This window comes from Nematolebias whitei, chromosome 6, assembly GCF_014905685.2.
Source record: "Nematolebias whitei isolate Nwh7 chromosome 6, NemWhi1, whole genome shotgun sequence".
Lineage (NCBI taxonomy): Eukaryota > Metazoa > Chordata > Actinopteri > Cyprinodontiformes > Rivulidae > Nematolebias > Nematolebias whitei.
Genome location: NC_056503.1, coordinates 45,887,421 through 45,905,929, shown reverse-complemented (window position 1 = coordinate 45,905,929; position 18,509 = coordinate 45,887,421). Strand labels below are relative to the sequence as shown.

General features: G+C 42.7%; 2 protein-coding genes across 2 annotated transcripts; one reads left to right on the top strand and one right to left on the bottom strand.

Annotated features, from left to right (window-relative positions):
• Positions 1 to 2,781: 2,781 nt before the first annotated feature.
• Positions 2,782 to 14,943, top strand: LOC119410989 (collagen alpha-3(IV) chain-like). Its single transcript, XM_037677907.1, has 12 exons — positions 2,782 to 2,794; positions 2,969 to 2,992; positions 3,062 to 3,097; positions 3,182 to 3,289; positions 3,377 to 3,532; positions 3,898 to 4,146; positions 4,217 to 4,333; positions 4,638 to 4,826; positions 5,521 to 5,807; positions 7,823 to 7,979; positions 11,216 to 11,281; positions 14,744 to 14,943. Exons 1-12 carry the CDS (start codon positions 2,782 to 2,784, stop codon positions 14,941 to 14,943), a joined length of 1,602 nt encoding a protein of 533 aa, XP_037533835.1.
• A 402-nt stretch (positions 14,944 to 15,345) lies between these two features.
• Positions 15,346 to 18,111, bottom strand: LOC119410775 (exocyst complex component 3-like protein 2; the record flags this gene model as incomplete). The annotated part of the gene is made up of 4 exons (XM_037677691.1): positions 15,346 to 16,144; positions 17,009 to 17,130; positions 17,741 to 17,896; positions 17,977 to 18,111. Coding segments are annotated over 4 exons (702 nt in total), but the record flags the coding sequence as incomplete, so codon positions are not given.
• Between the last annotated feature and the right edge of the window lie 398 nt (positions 18,112 to 18,509).

Sequence of the window (18,509 nt, the reverse complement as noted above, 5' to 3'; positions counted from 1 at the left end):
AGCGCGAGTCCTAGGGCGGGGAGGGGGGCGGGCGCAATGTGTGTGTGAGTGTCTCTGCTCTGTGAGTGACACACAGAAAAGGAAGGGAGGGGGCCGGCCCGGCCGGGGGATGTGCCAGGCTTTCTCCGTCGCTGCAGTGCAGCGTGAGACCTGAGCCCAGGCAAAAGTGAATTGTTTATTTAAAATAATAAAGTCCGTGCGACCCGAACCGAGCCTTTAGTCCCGTTCCTCGGCAACCAGGCCACCGGGAATTGTCCCGGCGCTCCCGATGGCCAGTCCGCCTCTGATGTAAAGACTACAAATGCTTCAGTTAGACACACCACTAATGTTCAAGTTCTGAAGTATTTCTAGATGTTAAAGAGCCCATAAATGCTGTGTAAAATAATTATTTAATTATTTGTTAATTTATTAATTAATTATTAATGTATTTACTGGTCCTGTTAGACCTCAGTGCTGGATTTGATACAGTTGATCACAATATTTTAATACAGAGGCTTGAATATGATATTGAGATTATAGGAACAACTCTAAAATGGTTTAAATCATATTTATTTCATGGGTTACAGCTTTTTAAATGTAAATAATGAATCTTCTACAGTGGTGCTTGAAAGTTTGTGTACCCTTTACATTTGTCTATATTTCTTCATAAATATGACTCAAAACATCATCGATCAGATTTTCACACAAGTCCTAAATGTAGATAAAGAAAAAACATGAGACAAAAATATTATACTTGGTCATTTATTTATTGAGGAAAATGGTCCGATATCACATATTTGTGATTGGCAAAAGTATGTGAACCTTTGCTTTCTGTATCTGGTGTGACACTCCTGTGCAGCAATAACTGCAACTCTACTGCAGCACCTACTGAGAATCAAAAGATCCAAATGTTGTACAGAGAAGACAGATGGCTTGAGAGGTGAAAAGAAATACATTTATGTCAAATGAGATAAAGCATCTTTAATAATAATACATAAAGTGCTATGTGTTGTCATCATTGTATGTTCCCATACAAAGACGAAATTAGTTCTCTGCATTTAACCCATCACACCTGGGATACAACCAGGTGGAGCAGTGAGCAGCTATGCAAGCACCCGGGGAGCAATTCGGGATTGGGTGTCCAGCTCAGAGACACCATGACATGTGCCATGACCGGGCATCGAACCCAGGACATTTGGGTCCCGAGTCAGCTGCCCTGCCCCTATACCATCTCAGCAGAGGAGGTCTCAGATTTCAATGTTCTAAAGCCAATAGAGCAGCATTAAACCTGATTACCAGTCAGTTTCATGCTAATTCACACCTTCATGCAGATGACCAAAACATATCTCTGTGAGTTTAATGACCCTCAGGAGGGAGGGGAGGGGGACATCAAACTTTAATGACCCTCTGAGGAGAGGGTAGGCAGACAACGATCGTAATGACCCTCAGGAGGGAGAGAAAGGAGACAAAGACACTAATGACTCTCAGGAGGGAGGGGAGGGGGACATAAACCTTAATTATCCTCCAAGGAGAGGGGAGGGAGACAAAGACCCTAATGACCCTCAGGAGGGAGGGAAAGGAGAAGCAATGAGCATCACTTTCCATTGATGACTTGTTAACCAGTGAATACATAATTTCATTTGTTAAATCTTAATTATCCTCAGGAGGGAGGAAAGGGAGACAAAAACCCTAATGACACTCTATTGTAAGGGACATGCAGTTATAATCCAATCTGTATGTGAATCTAAGTATATAACTGAGCCGATCATGTAGTTATTTAAACTATGGAACTCCACACACTCTGCAGACAGTTTTTGAACTGATAAAGTCTCCTGGATGGAAAGCGAGATGTCTTCAGTCAATGAACAAAAGTCCTGTTTTGTTTTTTTTTACCTTATTTTGTATTTACCATGTCCTGGATAATGGAGAATCTACGCCAGCATGTTTCTCACCTTCTGAACCGTATTCATCCTCCATGGTGGTTGTTAGACCAGTTTCTTTTTTAGGATAACCTTTTGCATCATTGATACAATAAGAATGATCAATTTAATTAAGCAATCAGCTATTGACATGTAGTTTTATTCCAACACAGTGAGGAAATGTGGGTGATAGTGTAATTGCTTGCGTTTATGTGTGTGTCTGTCTGTTGGCAAAATATCTGATGAACCACAGGACACATTTTATTAAATCTTCCCATAAACATTTACAACATCCTTAGAAAACCCCAAAATGGCTTCAACTCAGTCATTTTGATAAATATTTAGCTCAAAGTTGGTGTGGTAGTAGCTGAGAGTCATCCTCAATCAATACTCCAAGTAATAACAGATTATCCACCATCTAGCAGCATTGAACGCAATCCCAGTTTAGCTTTAAAGATTGGACTAAAAGAGGTTAAAATGCAATCATTTTTCCAAACTGGCTGATCTTCATCTTAAACACTAACATTAATGACAGGCAATATGCATTTCTTCAAAGAATGCTAGATATTTAGGAAATATATTTTACTCAAACAGATGTTTGTTCAGACAAAAAGTGCTCATTTAAAAAAAGCACATTTTAAAGTTAAGATCTGTGGAAACATCTGAGCATCATCTCTGTTGTACATATCACATCGTCTGCATAGAATAGAACTTCAGTTTCAGATTGTTACTCGTTTATCTAATCCAAACCCTGAGAAAATCCAGTGAGTAAAAATTCAGGGGTTCTTCTTTTATTTTTCTGATGAATGTTTTATTTTTATCAGGTCCTCCTGGACCTCCAGGACTTCATGGACTGGACGGACTGAAAGGAGAGAAAGGCGTCATGGGCACCAGAGGTTTGAGCCTCAAACACACTAAACAAGTTATTCATACACCCTGAAAACGTGTTGCTGAGGGTCAGAACAAATGAAAACTATTTAACTGATTTTAAGTTAGATTACAGAGATTGTTCATCATTTGTCAAATCTTAATAATTACAGTTTCCTCAAAATATCTGTTGTTCTCCTCAGGTCTCAGTATGCAGGGTCCTCCAGGTTTCCCAGGGACTCGAGGACAGAAAGGTCTTCAAGGCCCTGAAGGTCCTTGTTGTTCATCTATTCCAGGACCACCAGGACCCCAAGGCTCACCAGGCCCTAAAGGTCTGCTACACCAGTGTTAGTGTTGAACCAGCAGAGCTATCGTTTTTAAATCGGACCACTGATTGGGTTCCTGTTCTGTTTTAGGACCTGAAGGTGTCACTGGACCACCAGGTCCTCCTGGGGATGACTGTAAAATTCCATATCCAGGACTTCGTGGAGATCTTGGTTCTAAGGGCCCAGATGGAGACCCAGGTAAATGATCATGCTCCATAACAGGTTTAATTAAATATAAAGAGACCGTTCCCACTGAAGGCCACTAACCTAGGTTTCATGTTTCAGGGTGCCCTGGAGAAAGAGGTGATCCAGGTCCAAACCCTCCCATCTGTGGAGACATTGGGGACAATGGTGATCCAGGATGCCAGGGGCCTAAAGGGCCTAAAGGACCAGATGGGTGTCAGGGCCCACCAGGATGCCCTGGAGACCCGGGTCCACAAGGTTAGACTCAGTTCCTGTATGTGCCTAAAGATTTAGGTTGTTTTAGTCATGAGACCTTCATCACATCAAAGTTCTAACTCCAGAGAAAAACTGGTTTCAATCCACTTTGAAACCATTCAGACCTGGTTTTAGCTTCTTCTGAATGCAGATGACTCACTCAGGTGTGTTTGTGCCAGGTCAGAACAGGTTCAAAGACCTCCTCAAATGCAAGAGTCAGGTCACAGTTAATGTCAGTAATGTTTGGTACCACAAAGTCCACTTAATGATGTCAGCTTAAAAAACAAAATGAATCCTACAATAAAACTATTTTTTAGTGGATTCCTCTCCTGTTTGTTACATTGAATCTGTGTTTATGTTTTTGGAAGGTACAAGAGGGGATTACGGTTATCTGGGAGAAACTGGTACTCAAGGTTCAAAGGGTGATCCGGGCCTCCGTGGGGCAAAAGGACCAAAGGGATCAGATGGACCGTGTGGTCCAAAGGGGGAGAAAGGACGAGTACTCCCATGTGGCCCTTACTCATCACCAATAAATGGCCTCAAAGGACAACCTGGACCCTATGGTCCACCTGGAGAAAAGGGCCCGAGTGGAGAAACTGGTCCAACTGGACAGAAAGGTGAGAAACTGGACTCAGCAGGAAGGAGATGGTGCCCAGGTTCTGTCTGATGATCCTGTTGATGTTTCAGGTTTAAAAGGGAATCATGGGGAACGTGGACCAATCGGTTCTGAGGGACCTGATGGTGAAAAGGGAGCCAAAGGAGAAGCTGGTTTGATGGGGGAGACAGGGATGGACGGAGATCAAGGTGCATGTCATAAATGCTCATCACCGCTGCCTTTCATGCTCAGTTTTAGACTGAGATCATTTTCTGATAAGCATGAGAACGGTTGTTTAAACACAGACTCTCAGCAGTTGGACTGTGTGAATGTTACCTCACAGGTAAAATAGGGAATATATAGATTTTTTTAATTCAACATAACACTTTTTTTAAGGTGGGGATCTGTATTCCTTTAAGTAATACTGAACCTTTGATTAGTTTAATTGTCGTTGACATGGCCCAGGTGTTTTTTGTTGCAGGAATTTCCTGTCATGTGATCCTTGTGTTGCAGGTGAACCAGGTATGACCGGTGACCAGGGTTATGACGGAAAGACTGAGAACCTGAACCTGGGATTTTTGTTAGTGATCCACAGCCAGTCAGTCCATGTCCCCACGTGCCCCCCAGACACGAGCCGTCTGTGGGATGGATACAGTCTGCTGTACCTGGAGGGTCAAGAACGGGCTCATCCTCAGGACTTGGGTACACAAACATACTGCACTTACAGAACCATGTACCAAACCAGGGAACTTGTGCCCTGCCCCACATGTTCACAGTCACACAACATCCATCAATTTCCTCTGAATATAAACCAGAACTGATCCATTTACTTTCCCCCTCCGTTTGTTCCGACTCCCTGCCAACCTGTTTCATCACTCAGCCTGCTGCATTAATCTCAGTTAAACTCAGTGTTTCCCCTACCATTATACAAGCAGGGTGCCCCGCCCTGTCAACAGAACCGACCACCCTGCCTACTGGACCAAACCGACCCCCGCTCGACAACTCCCAGCACTGACGTAGCGGTAAGCTAACAGTGCGCAATACAGATGCGCTAGCTAAAAAGCTAAAGGTAGCGCTCCAATTCCCTCACGCTGAGCACCCAACAACGCCCCCCCACCCCAGCTGGAAATATTTTGGTACAAACAGTGCACAACGCAGACGTATCTCTGTGTCCACTCCCCCCTCACCCCCCGTACACACGTGTAAATCATGAACGAGATGGGCGCCCTGCTAAGGCAAGTAATGTAGGGGAAACACTGAACTGCTAATACCAATCTGCAAATATCTGCTCCAAGACAATCCACATAAACTGAACAAGGTCCCTTCATGCAGGACCAGAACTTTCTTTCTCTGCTGAAAGTATTTAACTTGATTTCTTTGGACCATTTGTTTCCAGGTCAGGCGGGTTCGTGCATGCCGGTGTTTTCCACCATGCCATTCTTCGTCTGCGGTGTTCGAGGCTGCAGGTACGCCTCCCGCAACGATAAATCCTACTGGTTATCAACAAAGGACAAGGCTCCAAAAAGACCCTTTGACGGAACCTCCATCAGAAACCACATCAGCCGCTGTGTGGTGTGTGAAGCGCCCACCTCAGCTGTGGCGTTGCACGACCCCAACTCCAAAGAGCCACCGGAGTGCCCCGAGAACTGGAAGGGCTTATGGCGTGGAAACTCCTTCCTAATGGTGAGTACCAACACACTAACCCTTCCTACAGGTGACAACCATAAACAGATCTCTGACGGCAGGAGGGATAAAGTGTAGCCACCTGAGGGTCTTCTGTACTTCCTGTTACCTCAGTCCATGTTGGACACTGAAACATAACGTATTCATGGGAAGATGTCCAGCCTCTCTCAGGTCCAAGCGTTCATGTATCAAGCAGTAAAAATAAAACGGGTTCTAAAATTATTCAAATATAACCTCAAGAGAACAAAAACAACCGGCAGGTCCCAACAAGTTATTTTTTTTAACAGAAACCAAAAAATAATTGGGTCCAGTCCTGCTGCTTCCCCAGGATCTCAGAGGTTCAAGATCACCAGAACCTCCAGTTAAGCTGGTCCTCATCAGGAGGTCCTGCTGCTCCGGAGCAGACAGCTGCTCATGCCCAGCTGTCATTCTACAGACAGTGATACCAACGCATCAAAAACATATTTCAGATTCAGATCAAAATGACACAGAATCAAATAAGGAAAAGTTTACAGTTAAATATTATTGTTTAATACATACAATACTGTATCAGGAAGCAGATCAGTAAATAATATATTTCCATCACAACCCTTCCCATATTGATAGGCAGAGATGCTTATCACGTCCCCCTCGTAAGAAACATTGAAAATGTTTTCCTTTTCTCCCTGGACTGGACTCAGACAGGTTCGGTTCTGGAAACACTAGGACAGGCACGAAGGGGAGGGGTGAGAGCCCCCCTAATGAGTTTCTATAAACTAACTATTTTATCTTAGGAAGTGTAACAGATCAGACAGCTGACGAGATTCACAGCAGATTCCCCCTAAAGGTCAGACTGTGCAGTGATCAGAGAAATTATCTCCATCTCAGACTCTAGCCGGAGTCTGAACCAAACTGTAGGTTAGCAAACATCAAGCTGAAGGTCTTGAGATGAACTTTAGAAATTTTATGAACTACTTACAGAATATCCTGATGCATGCTCAATAATCCAGGTAGAAAAATCTAAAAAAGGATCTGATTTAACTTAGATACTAACAGAATATTTTTGTCACAGTTGTTAAAAAAATATTAAAAGTGAAGGTTTAAAATGAATATGATGGCTTGTTAATGTTTCTATACTTCATCCAAAGAGTTCTGGGCTCTCGGGTCTTTGATGCGTGGTTCTTGTGAGTCAGAAGCTGAAAAGGTTAGGAACCTCTGGAGTGAAATGTGAGTCCATCTGTCTAACATCTGGACCAAACTGAGTTCAACAAGAAATTATTCCAAACACAGCAGCTGATCTACAATAGAACGGATCAAAAAAAAAAAAAGAACGAAGGTGCAGCAAAGGTCCAGCCAGAGTCCAGAACCTCAACCAGACTGAAATACTCTGGTGGACCTTCAGAGATCTGAGCAGAAACCTCAATGAACTGAAGCAACTCTGGAAAGAAGAGTGGGCCAAACTCCTCCACAACCATGAGAGAGACTTCAAAGTTCATGCTCAATAATCCAAGTAAAAAAATCCAACAAAGTTAACTCAGGTCTTCTGGACAATTTCTTTTTTGGTTGAGATGTTTCGTCTTTCATCCAAAGGACTTTGTCAGTCCAAGGAGCCAAAAACAAACTCAATCCCACAAGCAGCACACTCACATAGTAGGCCAACCAGTTTGCTGATAAGATGGTTTCTGGGGGCTGCCCTCTCCCCTGTCGACTCCTCTGAGGCAGCCATAGCCAAAGTGGTTCAAAACATCAAAGTCCATGCCCAATAACTCAGAGAGAGATTATGAAAGAGACTGATGAAGTCCTATTGAAAACCACTGAGAGTTTTGCTGCTGAAGGAGGTTCTGGATCAAGGACTGGAACCAGTTTTTTGTGAACACTGACTCGGTGTAACCTGATGTTTTTGTTTATCTGAGGCTCAACTGGAATCATTTTAAAACCTGGTAAAGACCAGTTCAGGTTCATTAGGTCCTGACACCCTTCAGTCATATGTGTAGAAAAGATGTGATGATGTCACTTCCTGTGTGTGTGACTGACAGTATACAGGTGGAGGCGATGAGGGTGGCGGTCACTCCCTGACGTCTCCAGGAAGCTGCCTGCCCGAGTTCAGAGCTCACCTGTTCATGGAGTGTCAGGGCGCTCGAGGAACCTGCCACTTCTTCTCCAACATCTACAGCTTCTGGCTGACCACGCTCGGCAACGTCTCCACCACGCTCAGCGACCCCACGCAGCAGGTGGAGCATGTCGCCAAGTGTCAAGTCTGCATTCACCTGTGACAGGGTGGAGCTCCGCCTCCTGCTGGGAGTAGCTCCACCTCTTGCTGGGAAGAGAAACCGTTTCACCTCCTGTACAAGGGACTTCTTTGTCCTGGAGGGACGGAGACATTTTGTTTGTCTCTGTGAGGAGACACGGAGATGTTGCCAATCATCTGCTCTGTCAATGGATCAGCAGAGACTCGGAGCAGCACCCCAGTGGACAGATGTTTGAACTGGGTATGATGTCACTGTTTCTGTAAAGCTTGATGTATGGATAATTATTGATACCGAGACATTAACCGACTTTAGCTGTAATTTATCTGAACGACTCTGACTTCAGTCATGTGTTTTTAACCTTCAGGCCCTCAGAAGTAAGAAAATAAGAAAATACTCAGGTAAACATCTGGTTTCTGAAAAAAAACTGGTTTTGTAAAGACCAGAGGTAAATGAGCTCATTCTGACCAGGGGATGTGACGTTTCTGTCAAACCGAACCAGTTCTGAGATCGATTCAGGAGCAAAAACAGTTTGCTTTTGTTTAAAATCGAACCTTTCTGTGGCGATGTGTTTACATGTGACAGTGCCTGTTCTCCTGCTTCCTTTGGGCCATAGAAAGAAAAACCTGGGCAACTGACAGAAAACATGTTTTTACCAATTGTGAGCAATGGCTCAGCCTAACTTATCTGAATCACCAACAGGAAAGACGTCCCAAGAACAATGTTTTTAAAACCTTCTGCCAACAGAACTGGAACTTTTTCTAAAAAAAATGTTTATTCATTCAGAATAATCAAGATGGATGATTTTTCTGCTCCTAAACTCCTGTTTAGTAGTTGAGTAGAAAATGAAACCAAAACAAAACAGGAAAAGCGAATGAATGGCAATAACAGTATTTTTTTTTTCATTTGGACAATCCCAACATTATTTTCAGCTGGATTTAGAAAATTGTCTATTTTAAGGGTTAGGGTTGGTTGTTGAGTTGTAGTATAGCATTTTTTTTTTTTGTCCACAAGTAATTTTTCTAAATAAAGCTTCTTTTAGACCAGATGTGGGAAGACTTCAGGTTCCATCAGTTATTATTAATTCTCTGTTTAAAAAAACATGCCAATTGTTCAGTTTGTCACACAAACACAAAATGATGTTGGGAACAAATCCACAGGAACTTCTTTACAGTTTTTTTGTTTGAATTAAAAATTGTCTAAAGATGTGGGATAATTTAAAATGATCATTATAATTAGAAAACAAAAGTAGCACTTGTAAACTTTTACAGACATCAACAAAAAAGAACTAAACTGCAAATCATAAAGGACTGAGAACACAACTCTGATGAACACCAGGACTCTTTACTAAGAGCTGCTCTTGAATCAGATTATATATTAATAAAAAGTACACAACTTTGATTAGGTTTTATTTGGAAACACAATGGGCAGGAGTGAAAAATATAGTTTTAAAAAGGATAAGAACATTTTCCAGAAAAGTTTATCAGTAGCATCCAAATGTTTGTTTTGGTGTATTTTTTAAGATCTTGCTTAAAGAAATATCTGAATGTGATGCAACATTGGCTGCTGGAATGGTTTTTCCCACTGAAATAGAAATCCAGTAAAAGGTCAGCCACAGTGCAGTCTATGTTAACAAGGTGGGAATTTGTGCAGCCATCTTGGCAGGTGCTACATGGCGTTCTTAGTTACGGTCTGTAATGTTTTACCATCAGTTATTATATTTATCACAATCTGAACTTCAAGGAATGTTTAATGTTTTCTCTGGAAATACTCATCTATAAGCCTTCTGTTATTTTATCAGGGCTTGTCCTTGTCTTTAGTCTGCTGTAGTTACTGTAAAGCAGAGAACTGGGGGTAAACGTGTACCTGACAACTGAAAATATATCATCAGTATGAACATATTTTCAAAACAACAGCCATTAGCCTACAAACTTATTTCACCCTTTTATTTATGTGTAAAACTTGCTCTTTAATAGTGAATTAGCTGAACAAAGGGTTAGTTATCTATATTTAAACGTTGAAATCTGTGTTACATAAGGCCTAAATATTAACAGAACTATGAGAGAAAAATAAGAGTTTAGATTATTAAACTCCAGACTCTGGTTAGACTAACATCTCAAGACCTTAAAATACTTTAAAGTGCAGTTCTGTTCTGGTCTGGTCCCTTTGATGGGCTGCAGACATGTCCAGGTGTCCCTGTGGTGGACGGGAGGCCTGTCCAGGTGTCCCTCACCTCTCACACTGTTACTGCTGGACATGGGCACCAGCGACGCTGCATGGAAGAAGCTGTAAAGATGGATGGAGGTTCTGGTCTGGTCAGGATGATTACGTCACTGAGATGAACACTAGCTAACTAGAATATAGTAACTGTTTATAAGAGTTCAGGTTTCAGGTGGACTTTGCAGGAGGTTCATTAGTGTTATCTTGTTTTTCTATAATTTCATAAGATGTGTGATATATATATTAAAAAATATATATTTCAACGTGTTTCTGGACTGATGGCACGGTGTATGGTCAACGTGTTACTTCCACTTACAAACAGCACAGAGTTGATACTCCTAGCAAGATTCATCCATCCATCCATTATCTTTACCCGCTTCTTCTTTTTCGAGTCATGGGGGTCACTGGTGCCCATGCCCAGCTATCACTGTATGAGAGGCGGGGTACATGGACATGTCTCCAGTCCATCACAGGGACACATAGAGACAAATAGACTAACAACCATTCACACTCTCACTCACATCTAGGGACAATTTAGCGTTACCAATCAGCCTAACATGCATGTTTTTGGTCTGTGGGAGGAAACTGGAGCACCTGGAGAAAACCCACACATGCACGGAGAGAACATGCAAACCCAAACCGGGTCAGTATTTGAACTAGCAACCTTCTCGCTGAGAGGCAACAGCTCTACCAACTGTGCCACCATGCCATTCCTAACAAGATGGCTGCCACAAATCTCACCTTGCGCCGTCAAACATTTAGCCCCGCCCCCAGCTCAGATTGAACTGAGGATCAATGAGACTAACCTGTTGAATGAATTCTGATTGGTTGGCTGTGACGCAGACATTGCAGATGTTTTAGGACTTTTCCAGATGTGACACCATGACCATATTCTTTTATTTGTGATTTTTCATTCTGTCTAAAAAAAGTTTTTATCTTAAGAAATAAAACTTTTAGCTCAAGATTCCAGTTTCAGAACAGACCCAGGATCAGATTCAACCCAAAGACTTCACCGTTCCACGCTGACCTGTTTGTGTTTTTTCTGTTTTTTTTATTTTGCTTCATCCATTTGTTCTCGCGTTGTGTACTAACACATCTCTGATTATACTGGTTCTGCTCAGAGTCCAGTTCTGGTTCTGGCAGTGGCTCGGGTCTTTTTTGTGGGGTGGGATTTGTAAAAAAGTTTGAACTCAGCTGTTTTATATTTTTACTGTACATGTCAGAGTATTTATTTAGCCTAAAATAACTGTTGGTGCTGTTTTAATGTTTGTCTCTTATTTTGGTAAAGGCTGACAAAGTGTAGCCCCGCCCACTAACTCCGCCAAAATAAAGCAGCATTAAAAATGTAACATTAAATAGTGTTTATTTGGAGGTTTCTCAGGTGGTGGACAAAACTTGAAAACAAAACTAAACTTTGTTTATTCCATCATCTCTGATTTGTCTACAGATAATGTTATATAACGTCAATAAAAACAAAACATCTTAAACAGATTTCATTTTAATTTCTGAGAAAATAAAATCTGAGATGTAAAATTAAAGTCCAAAGTTACAGCATAAAAACTACCATGATCCTTTAGTGGATGAATCACCTTTTTTCTTCTTGTTTTCATAATTTGTTTCTGATCTTTTCATCTGTGTGGGATGAAACTTCTCACTAACTTTGAATTATTTTACTCTCTGGACGAATGACTCCTGAATAAACTGCATCAAATCTGATTTCAGACTTTTTAATTTTAATTTACAAAAATTTTCTTAAGAAGGCACAGTTTCAGACCCCTTTGATTAATCTCTACTATTAATCAAATCTCATCCTGTTTTATTAAATGTGAAAGATGTATAAAAAAGGTGTGCATTTAAAAACTTGCATTAGTTTAGGTTATATAAAAATTAAAAAGGAAAAATAAAATGTATTGCAGTCTACAACTACACCCTCACATGACTTCTACCTCTAACCCCCTAAAAATTAAAAGACAAAAAGAATAAACTGAACTAAGAAAAATGCTGATTCTCTAAACCAGTGGTTCCCAACCCTGGTCCTTGAGGAACACCATCCTGCACTTTTAGTTTCTATACTCCAACACACCTGATTCAGCAATTTAATTACTTCTGCAGAAGCCTGCTAATCACCCATTCATTCAAATCAGGTGTGTTGGAGCGGAGAAACAATAAAACCATTCAGGATGGTGTTCCTCAGGGACCAGAGTTGGGAACCACTGTGAACTCTCCCGTCACCTCTGGGCCAAAATGATCCAAGGGCAACAGGAGGCATTTTATTGTCCAAGTTCAAAAGCAAAAAGCTCCAAGAACCTCAAAATGTCCCCAGGAAAAGCCCCAGCTCTGTTGTGCATATGCTTTTTATAATCTCCTGATAATTATGCATTCACAGATAAACACAGACTCCTCCTCCTATTTCATGTCTTTAAACAAAGAGGACCAGCTAGAACTGCATTACGTCATACGATTATACATAAAGGACAGACACCTCATTTCTCTGGTTATGAAAATATGAAAAGTTACCCTTTAAACACACACAAGCAGAGTGATTCTTCAGTCTCCATTTCTTCTGGTCCAGCCTGTTATCTTCAACACGGTCTCCTAATTGGCTGAAAGTGACCACTTCCGATATTTACAGCTCCATTCCTTCCAGGCTGCTGCAGCTGTTTGACGGAGGCTCTGATAACTTGTCCAGTTAACACAGATTGGCCATAGAGCCACACTGACTGGACCCATCTAGTATGGGTCAGTACCTGGTAGGGTCCAGTTCTGTGACCAGCAGGAGTGGGTTGACCTGACTGACCGCTGATGCTGCCTGTTCTCATAAGCAGTCAGTGAGCAGTTCCTGGCTGATACAGGTCTCTCCACCTTTTTTTAATATAAAAGTATGTACCAGGTATAGTACCAGGACTCAACGGTTTTACATTATTTTATCATAGAAGGCTAACAAATAAAGCAAGAACATGATTTAAAAATCAAAAACAAGAAAAAGTTTATTTCATGAACTGAAAACTCATTTTAACTCCATAACATGAAACATAAAAAAAGTGTTGTGTATTATTTAAGAATTTTGTTAAACAGAATTCTAGTTTTCACACAGCAACTGTTTGAGACTAAATCAGTTTTCCCTCCCTCTGTGCCCCAGAAAAGGTGGGAATCGCCACGGCAACTCGGCAGTTTCTTTGTTCTTGTTTTCCATCATGGCCGCCCCCAGAGGTCCTGGAGAACCTCAAGCATTTTGTTCTGAGTGAAGTTAAGAACTGAATAAAAACGTTTGTAGAAAGTGGGATTTAAATTCCCAAAAAACAGGAAAAGGTTTTATCTGTGAGTTTCAAAATAAGAGTATGGTTTTCTAATTGGAATAACTTATTTGGTATTTGTGGTGTTTTTTTTATAAGAATTTAGTACAATTTTTTTAATTCACACCAACATTTTATTAAAACAAATAAATGACCAACAGTCAGTGGTTTAATCTGATTTATTGCTGTTAACATCGGATCGCTGGACAAAATTAGAAACATTTGACATTTGTGAGAGATTAATGTGACAAACACCAGATTAGACAAAGATGTCTGCGCTAATAAAAATGTTTTGTTTGTAAAACTGTTAATTATTAAATCAGAACAAGTCCTCGTGAAGGACATCAGTCAATTCCCAGAAGAAACATCAGAAATGTCAACAAAGTTTGTGAATCGTTTAAACGTGAAATGTTTGTTAAATATAGACAAGAGTGAGCCCTCCTTTCACTATCTCTGCATCTGAACACAAACCAACACCAGAAATTCTGCTTTAAAATCTAAAATATTTTACAAATCAAACTTTTTTTCCTCACATTCATGATCAGATTGGTCCAGTTTAAACACAGTATGAACAAAATCTGAAGTACCTTTGATTAAACTTTTCATTTTCGCTCCGGTTTCTGCTCAGGATCGGGAAGTTAACTTTCATCTGATCGGGTTCAGGAGAGGTCGCAGGTCAAAGGTCAAAGCAGGTAAAGGCCCGGACTGTTATGGGAGGAGACCTTCCTACTGAAGGGAAGGACCAATAAGACCAGTGATGAGCTGAAGGTCCAACTGGTCCAGTACCTCAGACGGACCTCAGGCGGATGTTATCACCATGTGCAGGACAGACGTCCACCGAGTCCAACAAGTGGCTGGATCTTGATAGATGGTCTCCTCCTTTTTAATGGAGGTGGTCATTGGACCTGAGCATCCAAGGCACTGCCCAGTATGAGTGACATCACCCTGTTTTTTTTCTTATTATTATTATTTATTTCCTTTTTGGAGCTTTAGTGGAATTTTAGGAACACCTTCAAATAGATTTTTATTTTTAACAAAATGTTAATAACTCACAGATGAAACATCTGACCTGCACGTGGATGTTCGACCCTGGTTTGGTCCACAACTCATCTACTTGTCAATATTCCATCGTCGCCGTAGCCCCGCCCACCGAGAACAGGAAGTTGTCCTCTGACATGTTTCATTTCATGGTTTGTAGTCTTTCAGTCAGGTACTGGCATCAGATCGTCTTTTCGTGTTGGTGAGATGAACGTTCTGATCTGGCAACCATCAACCCAGCAGATGGACACGTTGCCACCAACGACCTTTGACCTTTTCGTTCACAACAAACGAAGCGGGAACCTCCCCGCCAACAAAGTGAAGTCTCAGCCGACCGACCAGAAGCACCTTCAAAACTAGCGGTGCTTCAGAAATCCACGAAACTAACCTTGAATCATCATAAAACCCAGATCTCAAAGAGCTGAGCAGGACTCCAGGGGTCTGCAGGGTCTCCTGGGTCCAGGTGAGGATCAGAGAAGGCACTTCATCAGACGTCACCTGGACTTTCAGGTCCGTTTGAGTCTCAGAGAACAGACAGTTTCTGGGAATTCCACAGCAGACTGGTTTGAAACGCATCAAGAAGGTGCTATTTATAAGACAGTTCTTGGTGGCAGACCTCAGACTGATGAAGTCTTTTGGATGAAAGACAAAACTTTTCTCCCAAAAAGAAACTGTCCAGGTGACCTGATTTAAACTTTTTAGTGATTTATTTACCTGGAGGATTGAGCTTTCAAACCTTTTTTCCTCGGAGAACTGCTGTCCCTTCACTGCTCATGGATAAAGTGCCGTTCAGTCAAAAAGTTCTGCAGGAAGAAGCATGAAAGGCTGTGGATCCAAAGCCGGATCAGGAAGACCGGAGGGTTAAATCGGTTCTGCTCAGCTTCGTTCTGGTTAAAGCTTCAACAAAATAAACCGAAGAGCTGCAGATGTTTCTGGTTTTGTTCCTGAAGTTCAGCTCTGACTCCTCTCGAGATCCAGATTTCAACTGGGAAAACGTTCATCTTCATCCTTTCATCTCACATTAACTATCAGTCGTCATCATCTTTCTCCTCCCGGTCCCACAGTCCGGTCTTCCATGGACCTGGGTCTAAGGTTCTAAGTGTTCCTACTTCGGTTCCCCAACATGAAAATTCTTTCATCCCAACAAATCCAGTCAGGAAAAAACAAGTTCAGTCTGAAACAGTTTGAAGGTTCTAGAAATCCCGAATGTCTCCACCAGCAGACAGGAGGTCCGGTAAAAGGTCCCGACCTCCAAACCAAACCTGGACTCGTTCACAGAACATCCTCCGGGTTCTCCTGGACCGGCGCTCGGGCTTTGCGTCGACGAGGTCTGAGCGAGGCGATGCAGGACGAGGCGGTGAGGGCGACGCGGCTCAGGCCCAGGTTCAGGCAGTGGACCTCGGAGGTGACCGGCACCTCGGAGAACAGGGCGCGGTCCCGGGCCGGAGGGCCCGGCCCAACGTCGCTGCTCTCGATGTCTTTGACGATGTTGGTGATCTCCTGACGCTCCGCCTGCCTGGTCATGCCCCGGATGTTCAATATGGCCGACACGTGCTTCTTCCTGAACAGAAAGACGGAAGGGGACGAGTTCAGCAGAAGAGACAAAGACCCAGTCCTGTTTGGACCTCTACAGCAGAACCACCATTCAGTTTAACCGGGTCACAGTTATCCACTTCTTCTACAGACCATTCATCCAAACCTCAGCTCCTCTCAGAGGTCAGAGGTCACACACCCAAACTCTCATTGACTTCCATTTTATCTGAGCTCTAAACAGGAAGTGAAGTCTCTATTGAACTTGTATCTCCTCCAATAAACCCTGTAGAACCATCAAACAGAACCTGTGGTACCAACAGAACCTTCTGTTGCTCAAGGGTCAAGATGTTCTTTGATCCAATTTGTAGTTCGCACACAGGGACTGTTTATCTGAGGCTTACTTTTTACTCTGTGGTTTTGCCTGAAGCGCAGCTGCCCCTCCCCTTTCTGTCACCATGGTAACCAGTGACTCAGCAGCTGCTGGGACCTCTATATGACCCAGCATGCTTTCCTTCCTCCTATGTTTCCATCATGGCCGCCCCCTTAGATCCTTCATGTTGTCTAATCAGAGCTCTGATGCTCCGGAGGATTCAGTCAGAGGGTCGGCAGGAAACAGGAAAAGAACTGAACTTGGAGTTTCAAAATAAATCTCAGAGATACTCTCCAGAATAAGAGTCTGGCAGAGATCTGTGAGAACTCCTTCCTGGTTTTGGATGTCTGTTCATTTCAGTTCTGTGGAAATAAAATCCTTTAACTATAATAATAAAATCCTTCGAACTGAAATGAAACTTTTTTTGACGACTTGAAGCCACAGAGAGAACGTGTGTGGTTGTAGAGTCCTGGTGAAAAACGTGCGTCTTTGTTGTTTAGTTTGACTAAAGGTTCTGAGTACCTGATGTCTGGAAACTCCCGGACCAGAACCCCCACCTCCATCTGGATGGACGGGACATCCTCCAGCTGGATGATCTCTGAGATGTGGGACAGAGCACTGTCCAACCAGCTGGACGGAGACTCCTGGAAGACAAACACAGTTAGAACCTGAACATAACGAGCTCTTAACGAGGTTTTATGATGAGAAGACGTTTGGTGCTGACCTACACCTGACTGGACCTCCTCACTAAAAGAACGTTTCATTTTGTTTCATGTTTACAAGGACCAGATTTAGGTCCCCTGAATGCACCACGTGTAACCTTAAGGCACCACATGTAACCTGAAGGCATCACATGTACCACTTCCCCAAAAAAACACATGCAACCTGAATGCATCACAGGTACCTTAAAAGCACCACAAGTACCATGAAGGCACCTCAGATACACTGAAGAGACCACGGGTACCCTGAAGTCACAACAGATGCACTGAAGGCCCCTGAAGGTAGCACAAGCATGCAGAAGACACCACAGTCTGTATTTCTGCCTGTTTTTTTTTTCTTTCTTTGTTTTAATCTTTGATTTTGTTTTATTCCTGCAGAGAGAACAGGGTTTAGTTTTTAAAGACTGATGATTTTATCTGAAAAACTTCATCAGCTCTTCACTTCAGAGAAATGTTCTTTGGAACAGCCTCAAGAAGCAAAGAACCAAAGTCCTGATGGACCTGTGCATGCACTGTGGATTTAAAAACAACTAACCAGCTCTTTGAAGAGAACTTTGATCTGTTTGCCTTCATCTCGGAGGCGGCCAGCCATCCTCTTCCTCATCTTCATGGAGGTGCAGATGATTCTTCCTCTCATGACCGACCGGAGGTACTCCATCACCACCCGCCGGTGGACTTCTGCCACCAGCAGCTATGGGGCAGAGACACGTGGGGGATGAAGACATCGCCCACTTGCAGGCTGCGTTGCGACACCATCATGTGACTACGTACCTGATACGGAGGGTTGTCCATCCTGCGGTACGTCTTGAAGTCCTCCTTGACGAGAGCTTCAATATGCTCGTAGGGCTCCAAGTTGCTCAGCCACTTCCTCTTCACCAGACGCTCAAAGAACGGCTGCAGAGAACAAAACAACCATCATCTTCATCGTTTCACCTGCAGGTCACTTAGCATCTTCTCTGAGGAAGAGGAGAGCTTCAGGCTTCATGAGAGGTTGTCCAGGGAGGACAGGTTGAAGCTGAAAATATGACACAGGTATAGAGATCACCACTGCAGCTACTTTCTGCCCTGACTCTTGTCTGGCAGGTTAAAGAACAGCTGCCTCACCCTAAATCTAAACTTGGGATGTGTTTACACCTGAACGACCTCTGGACACCGTGGAGATGATTGTGAGAACGTCACTGATTAAACTTCAACGCTGAACCGGCTGGAGTTTCCACAGCAGCTGGAAACACGCTTCAGTTCGGAGCATGACATCAGCGTCATGAAAGCAGGGCTTCAGAGAGTGTGTGTGTGTGTGTGTGTGT